The following is a 14,325-nucleotide window of genomic DNA, read 5'->3' as shown; positions in this document are numbered from 1 at the left end:
GTACCCTCTGTTAGGGCGGGTCTTCACATCGAAGTCCAGAAATGTAGTAAAGGTATCGTGGGGTGGGAGAAGCAAATTTCATAGAGGAGGAGGGTCCAAGTAGAGGTGATGGTTGGAGGAGGAGAAGACACGGAAATCCTCCTCTGTCGTGGAGGTGGCTGTTCTGACGACTAGTGACGGTGACTATTGGGTGAGAGCCTCCTGTGTGTCAGGCTCTGTGTCTCTTCATTGTCGTTTAATGATATTGAGGGGCCAACTTGGGTCCTAGGTCTTTTTTCCCCAGGTTTTAAAACTGACTTGCATCTTAAAAAATTGTGCATTCCAATAATTAAAATCATTTGAACAACAACAAAAAATGGCACTCATTAAACTGCATTTTACAGCCCGCAGGACACCTTGGACCAGTTTACTCTTTATTCTAGATTTCCCTGTCCTCCCACCCAGCCTCCTCCTTCACCAACATGCAAGTTCTTTTCTTCCCCTGCCAGCCCGACAGGTTGGATGGGAGAGGCAGGCGCGGCCTGCGTTGTCAGTAGTTTCCCATTCTTCGATGTGAAAAGGGGCACCACAGTCATTGAAACTTGATCCAACCTCTTTGCATCTTACGAAGTTAAACAGCTAAAAGAAGTAAAATAAGGCAATGCTTGTGGAAGGTACGGTGCATACTGGCGGCGCGCGCCTCATTACGGCTCGCCTGCTCGCTTCTCCTGTTCAGTCGTTTCTTTTGAAGGCAGTGGTTTGTTTTTTTTTTTTTAACTATTTTTTTTTTATTAAGTAATTTATTTACTTTTGGTTGTGTTGGGTCTTCGTTTCTGTGCGAGGGCTTTCTCCAGCTGTGGCAAGTGGGGGCCACTCTTCATCGCGGTGCGCGGGCCTCTCACTATCGCGGCCTCTCTTGTTGCGGAGCACAGGCTCCAGACGCACAGGCTCAGTAGTTGTGGCGCACGGGCCTAGTCGCTCTGCGGTATGTGGGATCTTCCCGGACCAGGGCTCGAACCCGTGTCCCCTGCATTGGCAGGCAGACTCTCAACCACTGCGCCACCAGGGAAGCCCCAGAAGGCAGTGGGTTTTTTTTCTCTTTCGGTTCTGTTTTCAATTTCGACTTACCGAATTTCTCAATCTCGGCCATATCGGGTTTGTCAGACATGGCTGCAGAGGAAGAGGAGCAACTTACTAGCGGGCGAGGTCTGGCCTGCGCAGGGGTCGCCGCCAAGTCTGGGCCTTAGGCCTTCCTGGGGGGTATGGTTGATTTTTGGTGCCCCCCTCACATGGGTCGACGAAAAATAATTAGAAAAGAGTCTTATTTGAGCCAAACTGAGGACTAATCCCAGATCACTCTGAGAAATAGCTCCAGAGAAGCAGGGTTTTTAGCAGTTTTATATCTTGTCAGAACAAAGAACATTAAAGTCAAGGATACATTTCTTCAAGGTCTCAAAAAAACAGACCAGGAGGTATATGTACAGCAGGTACAGGATGGACTTAGCACCTGGGAAGGGAATCTTATCAAAGGAGGACTAACGTTGGCGTCCCAGGAAGGAGGGGCCTTCAATCTTTATTTTTTAACATGGACGGTCTTTACTTCTGCTCAGTGCGCCCTTTTCTTTAGTAATTAAAAACAGGTGTACAGTGTATGTTTGATAGGCCACAAACAGGCTGTTTTAGGTAGCGTAAAATTCAAGTTAACTCATGTATAAGCCAGAATGACTTCTCTAGATCTCAGTATGTCAAAATTACTCGAACTGCTTGTCACCCCCATCTTTTTGGTCACCCCTCTTCTCTCGTGTGATAATCTGTTTCTTTGCTGTTTAAAGCACGCCGTGTTCAGTAGGTTCAGCGTCACCTGGGTTTGTGTTTAGAAATTACTCAGACCCCACCCCCGCCCTACTGAATCGAATCTGCATGTGAACAAGATCCTCAGGTGGTTTGAATGCCCCTTCCAGCTTGAAATACTGCTTTATATCACTTGTTCTTAATTGTGGCACTCAGCATCAGAATCACCCACGAGGCTTAAAAAAAAAAAAAAGTACAAGCGTCCAGACCATATACTTGCAGAGTCTGAACAAGTAGTCTGGCGGGCGGCCTCGGTAGCAGTAACACGGGGGGGCGGGGTGGGGGGCTCCTCGGGGGTGGGTGGCAGGGCAGGGTGAGAACCACTGTTTTCTCCCACGGGGTCCGAGAGGTGAGCGCTAACGGCTTACATCTGCGTGTTTTCTGTGTACCAGGCACTATGCTAAGGTGTACGTGCCGCGCTCAGATCTTTCTAACATCCCACTTTACAGGAGAGAAGCTTGAGGCTTGGAGGGGTCGGGTAACTTGCACATGATTCTAAGACTAATCAGTCTCAGAGTTTGGATTTCCTCTAGATCTGTGTGTCTTCAGGTGGGAACTCTTAACCGTTGCACAGTAAGAAGAGCTGGACCAGGAATTAGAAGGACTCGGCTCTGTTGCTTCCTAGCCAGTCATCCGGGCTTCAGAATCATTGACTTGAAAAGGGGGGTGTGTGTTCTGCCTCTTTTTCATTGTTTGGACCAGGTGAGGTGATTGGAATGTGAAGGGCTTTGTAAACTCTCAAGCCTTTACAACTACAAGATGTTATTCAGGCGGGGAGCGAGCTCCTGTCGCTTCCTCTGTTTCCCGGAGACCCCGTGTCCCTCCTGTCCCAGCCCTGAGTGCTTGAGGGGGACCTGGCCTCCCCGACCAGTCTCGTTTCATGTTCTGCACCTGGCTCTCCTGCCTCCCATTCTCACCTCCCACGGCTCCTTCTGTGTCCCTTTCCTCAGTGCCCGGCTTGCCGGCTGTGGTCTTGATGGTAAACAGTCGCACATTCATTCTAGCAATGCAGTCCATGCTGGCAGCGACTTACCTTCCTGGACGTATTTTAGCTGAAGCCTCCTTGAGCCCAAAGTAAATGAAGCAGTAGGAAGATTTTAGGGAATTTAGCAGGTCAGTAGCAGAGGTGTTTTGGATGGAGGCCCACCAAGGCCTCTGAAGTCCTATCACCAGGACGCCCCCCCGCTCCCCCTCTGTTTAATTTAAGGCTGATCCACCTGGTGGGCCTGCAGGTGTTGCTTATTGGTGAATGGTTGGGCTGCCCAGGGACAGAAAGACCAGCCTGAGGGGAAACTGAAGCAGGGGTAACTAATTCCTGAGGGTTTGAAATAATGAAGGTAACAGGCCAGGCTGATTTCCATGCTCTCAAGATGAAACTTTGAGGGAACCATATACGTTTTATTTGTTCAGACACAGAAATCTAGAGTAATTCAGAATAAGCTTCCAGAAGAGTTTAAAAGGGTGTGAGCCCTATAGAGGAGATATGACGTCTGAGGGTTGGCTTGATGAGGTAAAATGGATAGAACAGACCATGATGGTCCATTCCAGGCACCATGGAATGTGCCCAAGAATGAGAAACCAGTGTGGCAATTAGATATTGCTCACTGTAAAGAAAGTGCATAAGTCATTGAGGTAAAAAGAGGAAAGAGAATGGTAGGTGGCCTGGAAGGTGAATTATTGGTGAATCCTTGTTGGGCTAGGATTGCTTTAGACCCACTGGACCCACGTCTGTGTATACCTGTCTGTATTAGTTTGCTAGGGCTACTGTAATGAAGTACCACGGACCGGTGGCTCAAACAACAGAAATGTATTTTCTTACAGTTCTGGTGGCTGGAAGTCCAAGGTTAAGGTGTCACCATCAGAATTGGTTCCTTCTGAGGGCCATGACAGCAGGATCTGTTCCAGGCCTCTCTCCTCGGCTTGTAGATGGCCGTTTTCTCTCTCTGTCTTCTCCTCTGTCCTACCCGCGTGTGTGTCCGTGTCCAAATTTCCTTTTCTTACTGGATTAGGGCCCACCCTCATGACCTCACTTTAACTGCCTCTTTAAAGAACTTATCTCCAAATATTGTTCCATTCTGGATTACTGGGGGTTAAGACCTCAACGAATGAGTTTTGCTGGAGGTGGGGGCGTGGGGGGGACGGACACAGTTCAGCCCATAACTGTCCAAAAAAGTGCAAGTCCTACAGACATTCTAGGAGAATCTGATCAGTAAGGAAATGCATACAAGGTAAAACCATTCTCAAATTCTTATGTAGAGGAAGCCCTGGGAAATCTACTCAAGGGCTGTGAAATGAACACCAGATAGCACTGCCCAACCCCAGCTCATCAGGGAGGATGGCGGCAGTGCAGACTTGATCGAGGCAGGCAGTACGCGTATGGATGAGTGTGTGCACGAGCACAGGTTAAAGTCAAGGAAATTGCTAGAAGCAGACTGTCTTAGATTTGAGGACAGAGTTTCCAGTCTTTGATTTCACCCACCTGCCCATGTCAGAGTGTTATTTTTGCCCTCCCCCCCTTTTTTTTTTTAACCCCAAATCCCCACCTTTGAGACCTCCTCTTCCTTCCCCAACCTCCCATACCCAAATAACTCTTGCTTGGACCTAGCCTTCTGAGGATCTGAATTCAGTTGTAGACATGAATTGGATATGGGTTCCCAGTTGGACCTTGCCCTCCCACCTCCTGACTGTCAGGCTGCCCGGTCATTTCTGAGACCTTGTTGGGGACCTTTCAGCTCTGTCCCTGGAGAAACCTCATTCCCTCCCCTGCCCGTCGGTTGCTCTGATGGTCTCCGGTGACTTGCAAAGATTTCTTCAGTCCTGCAGATTCCTAGTTCTGGGCTCCTCCATCGTTTTTGTTTGCTTCCCTAATCTCTGGATTCCTCCAGTATTTTTGATGGCTTCTGTCATTCTTGATATCATTGTGGGTTGCCTTGTCACTGGGGGGGTGGGGGGTGGCTCATGTCTTGCTTTTAGGTCACAACCTACAGAAACACATTGGTCAGGAAGCCTTATCAGAACTTAAATGTTAATAGACCTGCTCTCTCTGGCACATCTTGTCATTCATGCTAGACCATCACCACACGTACTGTTGGAGAACTGGGGGTGTTCTGCTAATCGGTAGTTCGAAGCCCCGTAATAACTGGCGGCAAGCAACACCGCAAGATCAGTTGACCCAACCAGGACTCCCTGAAAACTGTCGACCCTCTCTGTCCTCCTGAGCCCTCTCCTCTTTGGTTTCCTGTGTGTCCTCCTCCTCCTCTCTCACCCCAAGTCTTTGCTTTCTCTCTCTTCCCCATCCCTCATTCTCAGGAGTCCTTCTGCTACACACCCCCCCCCACCCCACAAAACTTTCCTCTTCCTCGTCATATGTTGACTTATTAAGGAGAGGAGAGTACTGTCAAACTTCAGTTTGGATTAGCATTTCCTTTAAACACGATTGTAGGAATCCCATAATTGAATGTGTAGCTGTCATGTGACAGAATCTGAGTTTTACCTTACGGATTACTGATCCTTATTCTAAAGCAGTAAGCCTTGATGTGAGACTTGGTCTCAGTAAGCAATGGTTGACTAATTGAGGGCATTTGGAAACTTGTTAAAGAAGTCTCTGTGTAACAATGTCTCTTGGAAGAAGATAAGCCCTAATTTATAAAGCAGTGACACAGCTTTGATTGAAAACCCTCCTGCCCTTTATATTTGAGAGCATTGCCAATTCTCACAATTAGTTAAATCTTTGTAAAGAGAGAAGAAAAATCATTGCATACTCCACTGCTCTGTGACCATCTCAGAGATTATGTGATTAACTCGGCTGTAGTGGGTGGCTAATTGGGTAAGCTTTAATCTTCACACCACCAAGTATATTGAGGATTATAGGAAATAGGAAGTTATTTAGAGGTTGAGATGGTAGTTATGTGTCAGGAATGCAATATTAACAAGCAGACCAACTGCTAACATCAAAAGAATAGAAGATAATGTTCACATTTTCTTAGAGTGTGAGCTTTACATTTAATTTCAGATATTTACTTTTCCTTGGAGCTGCTAAAAAAAATATATATATATATATATATATATACTTCCAATTTATATTTCATTTCACTGTATTGGCAGCCAAGGGAGGCAAAAGAAAAATTTACATTGAATATGCTATTAAAAGTATTGCCCCTCTACCATTTTAGATGATTGAATGTTTTCTTTCAATTTAAAGCTTGATTTATAAGAGGGATGATTTCCATCTGATAGTACTGAGATTTCCTAAAAAATTATTCGTTTATACTGTATGTTGCTTGAAGTTATGAACACAGGACGAACCGACTCTTCCAGGAGTAGGAAATCTCTGAGGAATATACCCCTGCATCATTAGCTGTGAGACAACGGATAAGCCATAATTATTTATCCTTTTTACTTATGCCCCAGAAATACACTAACTTTCTGGGTCATCTGGCATGTAAAGGATATGCTGAAATCAGTAAAGATGTGCTTCTCTCTCTCTTTCAGTGACCCCAAGGATAGTTGAACTAAGGTGGTATTAAGTGCAGTCAAGAATATTAAATTTCTCTGATAATTTAATGAAAACTAGTTAAGGAATCAAAAATGTGGTAAATGGAAGCTTTTCTTTTGAGTGCCTGTTATGAGTGGTGGCAAAAAAACCCTAAACAATTAAAAAAAAAACAAAAACAAAAAACTAGTTTTTGCATTTGAGCTCTTTACAGTTCAGCAAGAAAGACAGACATGAATTAAAGATTCATACAAATAAGTAAAATCAGTTCAGCAGAAAAACATATTGTGCTTTGAGAGAGTATTAGTGGGGAGCTGATTTAGCTAGGGAAGCCATGTGGTTTTTAATATTTTTTTCTGTAAGCGTATATTTTGTTTCTCTATCTAAATTTTAAATACCTTGAGGATGGGGACCAAAACCTAACACAATGGTTATTAACTGGTTGCTCACTGAATGAAAATCTTTTGTTTTTCCAGTATCTTTTATAAATACCTAGTGGGAGTTTGGTATATAGCAGGCGCTCAGCAGATTTCTGTTGATTGAAAGGTAGACTGAGTCAGGATGTGATAGGCTGGGCTCTGTAAACAAACCTGGGACCCTCAGGGGAATACCAGATGAAAGCATTTTTTGCCTGCCTCATAAAATCTGGTGGTTCTCTGGGACAGCTCCCTTCAAAGGGTGATTCAGGGTTTCCCACCATGTGGCTGTGCTGTCTTGACAGGAGACCTCCATGCTCACTATGAGAGGAGAAGAGAGAGGGTGTGGAGGTCTCACCTCCTCTCATAGGCTGTCGCCTGGAAGTTGTATATGTAGCAGCCCGTTGGCCGTAACCAGTCACATGGCTCCATCCTGCCTGCGGGGGAGGCTGGGAAATGTAGTCTTTGCCCACGCTCACAGAGGGGAACATGAAATGGGACTTGGGGCCACCCCTTGCTTTTTGTCTCTGTCTCACTGATTATTTGGGGTGGTTTGATGGAAAGAAGTAACTTTGGTACATAGTCTGCCTACTCTCAATTAGCGGAGATTAGAATCAGAAGTTAATAGAGGCTCATGAGGTGGGCAGAGAGGCGACCCTGGTGGGGTTTGTTCACCTTTTATAATGCTCATTCTGAAAGAGTTCAGTCAGGCAGGGGAAACATAAACACAGGACAGAAATTCAGTGCAAATGGGTATATACAAAGCAGACTAGAAAGGGAGGTTGTGTCTGCAGCAGTCAGAGGAGGAGAAGGACCAAGGAAAGCACCTAAAAGATCTAGAAATAGAAGACGGTGTTTATTCTTACCCTCACCAAGGGGGTGCCTGGTTTGGCTCACGCGCTAGTATTACAGTCACGATGCCCTCAGCTGCAGGGAACAGATAACCCTACGCAGAACCACTTACATAAGGAAAAATACCTCCATATAATAAATTCCAAGTTAGAGGATTGAGAGGGGTGGTTAATTCTACAGTCGGTGATGATCCAGGTTCTGGCCATGTCTTTGTTTTGCCTTTGTCTTTAGACCGATTCCTCTTGGTCGAGAATACATATAGAAAGTTCCCAGCTACACTCCAAACTTCAGTAGGAGAGGAAGGAGGGTATGTCTTGCATAAGTAATGTATTCACGAGGCTGAGACATTTTAAAAGCACTTAACAGTGTTCAGTGGAAAGCCTCCCTCCCTTCTGTGTGCCCCCCCTCCTCAACAAATATCAGTGTTAATGATTTTTGGTATATATTTCCAAGGTTCTCTTGAATATATACCAGCAAATAGGAATATTTTATTTCCCTCCATCTTTTACACAAACGGTAGCATACTACACAAATTATTCTACAGCATTCTTTTGTCATCTAAATTTCCTGGAGGTCTTCCCAAACCAGCACATGAGGTTTTGTCATTAGTTATGGGTTTTTTTTTTTTTTTTTTGAAATATGAGGGTTGATGTTGTAATTGAATCCTCTGGCATTAGTTTTTATAGCCTTACATTTCATTGTGTGCAGTACTGTAATTTAACTAGTCTCCTATTGATATGTGTTTTGTTTCTACTCTATTACATTTGTGTATATATATTACATAGTTTTTTTTTCTATTACAAAAATATAGTGGTGAATAACCTTGTACATAAGGGATTTCATATGTGTGAAAGTCTATCTCTAGATAAGTTCTTAGAAGAAGGATGGCTGGGCCAAAGGATATATGCATTTATAATTTTCATAGAACCAATTTAGATCTGTGCTAGCAACTTATGTGAGTGCCTATTTCCATACAGTCTTCTCCAAAGAGTGTTATTAAATTTTGTATCCTATTCCAATCTAGTATATGAAGATAGTTCTGATGTTAAATTTTTGTTAAATTTGTTTACTCTGTTAAATATTTGATCCATTTGGAATTTGAAGAGTATGAATCACACTTTTTTCCTATTTGACTATTTTTGTGACTGACTACATGTTTTTACGGAGTCATCCATCTTTTCACAAATTCTGAGATGATGAGATTTATCGTATAATACATTCCCATATATTTGGATCTATTTCTGGACTTTGTAAGGCATTTCATTGATCTCTGTGCTAACACCATTAATTTTGTGGCTTTATTATAAGTTTTAGTACATGATAGGGCTAGTCTTCTGTCATTGTACTATTTTTAAACAATTTTCATTAAAAAAAAAAATGAACTCAATCAGCTAATCTAATTCCAAAAAAGAGAGAAATAACTGATGGTTTTTTAAAAATTGGGGTTACATGAAATCTTGAAATCCTTTATAATGTTGAATTTTCCTACCCAAGAATATGGGGTTTTTTTCTGTTTGTTCAAGCCATCTTTCAGGCCTTTCAGAATGTTTTCTTCAAATACACATTTCTGGTTTAATTTATTTTGAGGTATTTTATAGTTTTGGTGGTAGTTTTAAATTCAGTTTTTCATTTCATCATGCTTTTTGATGTTTATTTGAAAACTGGATATCTGGATGCTATTACATGTAAACAGTCTAATTCTGATTGTTTTCAGTAGTTTTTCTGTTGATTCTCTTGTATTTTCCAGTTATTTTCTAAGAGGGGAAAAAAACACCTCCTGGAAGCTTCACAGTGGACTTTGGCTCAAAACAGAGATAGGCTAGGATTGTATCACATGCTATGTTATACCAAGAGCCATGGTGGAATGGAGTTGCCATGATTGGCTTGGTTTATTCAGGATGGATACATCCCTGAACTGAAACTGAGGACAGGCTTATGTTCCCTGAGCAGTGGAGCCTTGAACAAAATCGATTCTGATAACAAGGGAGAAAGGACATAGAGATGTTGGGTAGGACTGGTGTACCAACCCTCTTCTGTGTTGCCTTAGCAACAGTGACACTCTTCATCTTGAAGTTTCTTCTGACACCAGAGACTCTAGGTTCCTCACTACTGGGACCTCAGTAAGTCCTTGAAATCCCAGAGAAGGGGTAGCTCACTAGCCTTCTGGGTTATTTTATTTAGGTTCAAGTGGAACTTGGATAATTGCTCTAAATCTCTAGTTCACTGTTTAAAGAAGCTGGGCTATTTACTCTTACCTGTATTCCTGAGGAGGTTTAGGAGAAGTGCTTTTGAAGTAGACCCATACAGTTTCATAGAACTGGCTTCTTCTGTAGACAGATGATCTTGTGCATTTTATGTTAATTATTGTTTAATTCCATTTGGGAGGTAATAGCTTCTGACTTTGTCTCCATGTTCTGGAGAAACATAGGTTAAATAGGTTAATTTGATGCAGGGACTGATACTTAGGGACAAGAGGGAGTGTTTGAAACATGGACCGACCTGAAAAATCTGGACTATATGTTGCCTTAGCACTTTTTTTTTTTTTCCTGTATTAACTACTGGTCTGATACTAGCCAGGCAAAGTGTACGGTGACCATGTTTTCTCGGGGAGAAAAACTGGATATGTCATATGACCAAGTATTTTTTTGACTCCTTTTCTGGAAGAGGCAGTTTGGTTGATAGTGTCAGGCCAGAATGTTGATGCTTTGGGATATTCCAGTGGTTAATGGGAATGAATAGAATACTTGCTTTTGAAAAAAATTAAAACCTACATTTACTTTTAAAGATGTTTATCACATTGTAAACACCCAACTGTACAAAAAGGTTATCAATGAAAACTCGAGTGCCCTCCCACTTCTGGCATGCATTTTCCCTTTTCCTCCCTGGAGGCAGCAACTTCTAACAGTTTTTTGTGTATCCTTCTAGAAAGGTAATACACGTGTATAAGGATACACATCTCCAATCACTCTCTCACCCTTTCAGTTTTTAACGTGAATTATAGTGTAAAATGTCCTCTTTACTGTGCGTTATCTTTTTTGTCTAGCAGTATATCTTGAAGCTTATGAAGTAGAATGTTTAAATAGTGCTCTTAAATATCTTGAAATTGTCTCAAACTTGACAGTGTAGCTCTTTTGAAGTGTTTCAGTTATGTGTGTACTAACCAGACTGATTATCACTTGAAGGTCATTTAGCCCAGATTTTTTTTTTTCTCCGTGGGCTAGGAAAGGAAGCTCTGTCAGCAGCCTGACTTACAAATAGATACTGATGGTAAAGAAGGATTATCCGTTTGGATGACTGATCAAGGGAGTGAACCCAGAGACGTTGAGGCCTAGGTAAATATCGGTCGTTGCAATCCCACGTTGTTGCTCAAGTCACTGAAGGTGGCCAGTTGTCACCGTGTGGATGTGATAAAGCGTAGTCTGGCCATGGGCTCACAGCAGCAACCTGCTGGTTCCTCTCCTAGGATAGGCCTTGAAAGCTGGACCACAAAGACGTACCAAATGAAAACAAACTTAAAAGATGCTATTGATAATAAATAGTATTTTAAAAACAGGAGATATGTAGGAATAAGTCAAATGAAAAGTATGAAACCTCTATACTCAAAACTATAAAGCATTTAGAGAAAGGAAGGAAGACCTGATGGAGGGATAACCATGTTCACAGATTGGGAAGACTCAGTACTGTAAAGATGTTAGTTCTCTTAAAATTGATCTGTAGATTGAGAGCAAACCCGTTTAGATTCCCCAGCCAGTTTTTTCTGTTTGTTTTTTGTCTGTCACTTAAGCTGTTTCTAAGGTGTATATGGCAATTTTGAAGAACAAAAGTTTTGAACACTCACGTGATCGTTTATCAAGACTTAACCGTAAAGCTGCAGTGTGGTGTTGGCAGAAGGACAGGCCAATAAACCAGTGGATCAAAATAGAGTCCAGAAACAGCCCTCCATACACATGTTGTCACTTGATTTATGACCGAGGTGACACTGCAATGCAGAGGAGAAAAGAGGATCTTTTCAATAAATAGTGTTAGGTCAGCTGAATGTCCACATGGAAAAAAACAAATCTTAGCCTCTACAGTCAACCCTCCATGAAAATCAATTCCAGAACGATTGTAGACCTAAATGTGAAAGGTAAAATAAAACTTTAAGAAAACGTAGGAAGATGTCTTTTTTTTTTTTTTGAAGTTTTTTTGGTAATGCTTGTTATTATTTATTTATTTATTTTTTGGCTGTGTTGGGTCTTCATTTCTGTGCGAGGGCTTTCTCTAGTTGTGGTGAGCGGGGGCCACTCACTGTCGCGGCCTCTCTTGCTGCGGAGCACAGGCTCCAGACGCGCAGGCTCAGTAGTTGTGGCTCACGGGCCCAGTTGCTCCGCGGCATGTGGGATCTTCCCAGACCAGGGCTCGAACCCATGTCCCCTGCATTGGCAGGCAGATTCTCAACCACTGCGCCACCAGGGAAGCCAGGAAGATATCTTTATGACCTTGGGAATAGGTAAAGATTTCTTAAACAGGACACAAAGACTGAACGTGAAGGAAACGCAGGGTAAGTGGGATTTCACTGAAATAAGAAATTCTGTGTATCAAAAGTTACCACAGAGAGAGTGAAAGCCAAGCCATAGTATGGGAATCTAGATTTGCAGTGAATATATCTGTTACGTAAGTCATATCTGGAATATATAAAGAGCCCCCATAAATCAAGAAAAAGACAACTCCTTAGGGAAAAAATAGGCAGACGGCTTGACATTGTACTTGACAAAAGAGGGTGTCCAGTGGCTGCATACATGAAAAGGTGTTCAGCCTCTCCAGTCATCAGGAAATTGCAAACTAAAACCATGCTGTCATACCATTACGCCTGCCAGATTGGCTAAAATTAAAATTACAGACGTCTCAGGAGTTACTAAGATGTGGGGCCACTGGAGTTCTCATGTCCTGGTGGGGGGACCATCATTTTACAACCACTCTGGAAAACTCTGTCTGAAAACTGAACTGTATGTACTAAGGACATGTACGTGTTTATAGCATCCTTCTAAATAGTCCCACCTGGAAACAACCACTGAACACCAACACTGTAGTGGATAAGTACATGAGGGCGTGTTTATACAATGATCCTAATGAGAGGAAACGATCTACAGCCACACACCACACACTGGATGCATCTCACAAACACAACAGTCAGTGAAATAAGCCAGGCAGAAGTGTGTGCAAACACAGCACTGAGTGAAATAAGCCAGGCGGAAGCTTGCGTACTATATGGATTCCATTCCTATAAAGGCAGACCTTGTATATGGTGTTATCAATAATGAAAGTGGTTCCCTTTGGGGGAAGCAATGACCAGAGGGGGCATGGGAGGTCCTGGGGTTCTGCCTATGCTCCGTTTCTTATCCTGGGTAGTGATTAACTGGAGGTGTTCACTTTGTGAATTATCTTTGAGCTGTACGCTTCGGTTTCTTTGTCTATATGTTCTATTTGAATTTAAAAATTCGTAAATACACATGTATACACACTTTTATATAATACATATGTATATATACTTACAATATATAACAATGTATACTTATATATTACATTACATATATGCTTAGTGTATATATTACATATGTATGTGTATGTATATGTATATAGCCATGTATACTTATGTATAAGTATACATGCACATATACACTGAGACGCATATGTATCCATCTGTACGTGTGTGTGTGTGTATGTATGCATGCACACACACACAGCTATGTCTTGAACAGGCCACAAGGTGGAGATGTAAGTCAGTAGAAGGGGAGACATACTCAGACCTTCCCAGTTTCTAGATTTTTAAGTTAGGGTTCTCCTCCCTTGAGAGTGAGGAGAGAAGGGTTGATTGCTTGGACTTTCCAGCTTTGGAGGAGGAATCGCTTACCTTTCAGTTCTCTTTCATCTTTTCCCCCTTTCTCTGTGTCACCGCAAACCCATTTGTCATGTTTAAACTTCCTCCTCAGGGCTTCTCTGTAGACTTTTGCCCCATCCATCCGCAAGCTGTTTATTCTTGTTTCTTTCCCTCTCTTTCATCTTCCTTCCTTGACTTTTCCTGTCACATCTTTCTCTTCCATTGCTCTTTTCCCCCTGGAAAAAGATGTTTGGTTTTGGCATTTCTTGGTTTTTAGTTTCTGCTTCCCATTCTTAATTTTGAAAGAAGAGGAACACTTTCAGTGCCTCTGATAGTCTTCACTTAAGTGGTCTTTACTTTTGTGGGTCTTTGCTGCCTTATTAGCTCCTCTTCCCTGGTTCTCCCACCCTATGGGGAAATGACTCATCTTTAATTGGATTTAAAACAAATTATCCACATGATACACACTCCTTATAACAAGTCAGTCCACACTGAGGTATGACCCAAAGTTAATACCCTCTCCCCCTTCCTTCCCTCCAGTGTCATTCTCCTGACATAACCTGTGTTAACCTCACCACATTTATCTGTGCTTGTATATATATTTACAAGTGTAGTTACATGAATATGTATTTTCCTTTCCTATTTTGTGAAAAAAAGAATTTTACATATTACTCTGTAATTTACTGTTTTTCATTTAAATTTGGGCATTCCTCTAACAAAAATAGATTTAACAAAATTCTCTTCAATAGCTGCATTATTTCACAATAGAAAGGCAGTCACTTTTCCAGCCACTCCCCATTTGATGAATATTGGGTGGTTTAGTTTTTTGCCATTACAAACAATGATGTGGTAAATATCCATGAAGAATGTGGCTTCTG

The 14,325-nt window shown here is 42.3% G+C and overlaps 2 protein-coding genes across 3 annotated transcripts in view; one reads left to right on the top strand and one right to left on the bottom strand.

Moving 5' to 3' along the window:
* The window catches only part of STX8 (syntaxin 8), a 244,203-nt gene that overhangs the window by 22,916 nt on the left and 206,962 nt on the right, over window positions 1-14,325 (top strand). The gene's annotated exons all lie outside the window — the stretch shown is intronic.
* Window positions 507-1,147, bottom strand: LOC118887180 (thymosin beta-4-like). The gene is made up of 2 exons (XM_036837813.1): window positions 1,067-1,147; window positions 507-737 (listed from the first exon to the last, which is right to left on the bottom strand). Exons 1-2 carry the CDS (start codon window positions 1,145-1,147, stop codon window positions 684-686), a joined length of 135 nt encoding a protein of 44 aa, XP_036693708.1. The 3' UTR covers window positions 507-683.

This window comes from Balaenoptera musculus, chromosome 20 (genome assembly GCF_009873245.2).
Source record: "Balaenoptera musculus isolate JJ_BM4_2016_0621 chromosome 20, mBalMus1.pri.v3, whole genome shotgun sequence".
Taxonomy (NCBI): Eukaryota; Metazoa; Chordata; class Mammalia; order Artiodactyla; family Balaenopteridae; genus Balaenoptera; species Balaenoptera musculus.
The sequence above is the reverse complement of the archived record's forward strand: the minus strand, read 5'-3'. Positions and strand labels throughout refer to the sequence as shown.

What these genes read in the sequence shown, in the direction of transcription:
- LOC118887180 (XM_036837813.1), bottom strand. Translation starts at nt 1,147, where the DNA reads ATGTCTGACAAACCCGATATGGCCGAGATTGAGAAATTCGGTAAGTCG. An exon ending in AACCGAAAGAGAAAAAAAAC is followed by an intron (nt 738 to 1,066) that starts CCACTGCCTTCT and finishes AAAAAAAACAAA; the next exon opens with CCACTGCCTTCAAAAGAAAC.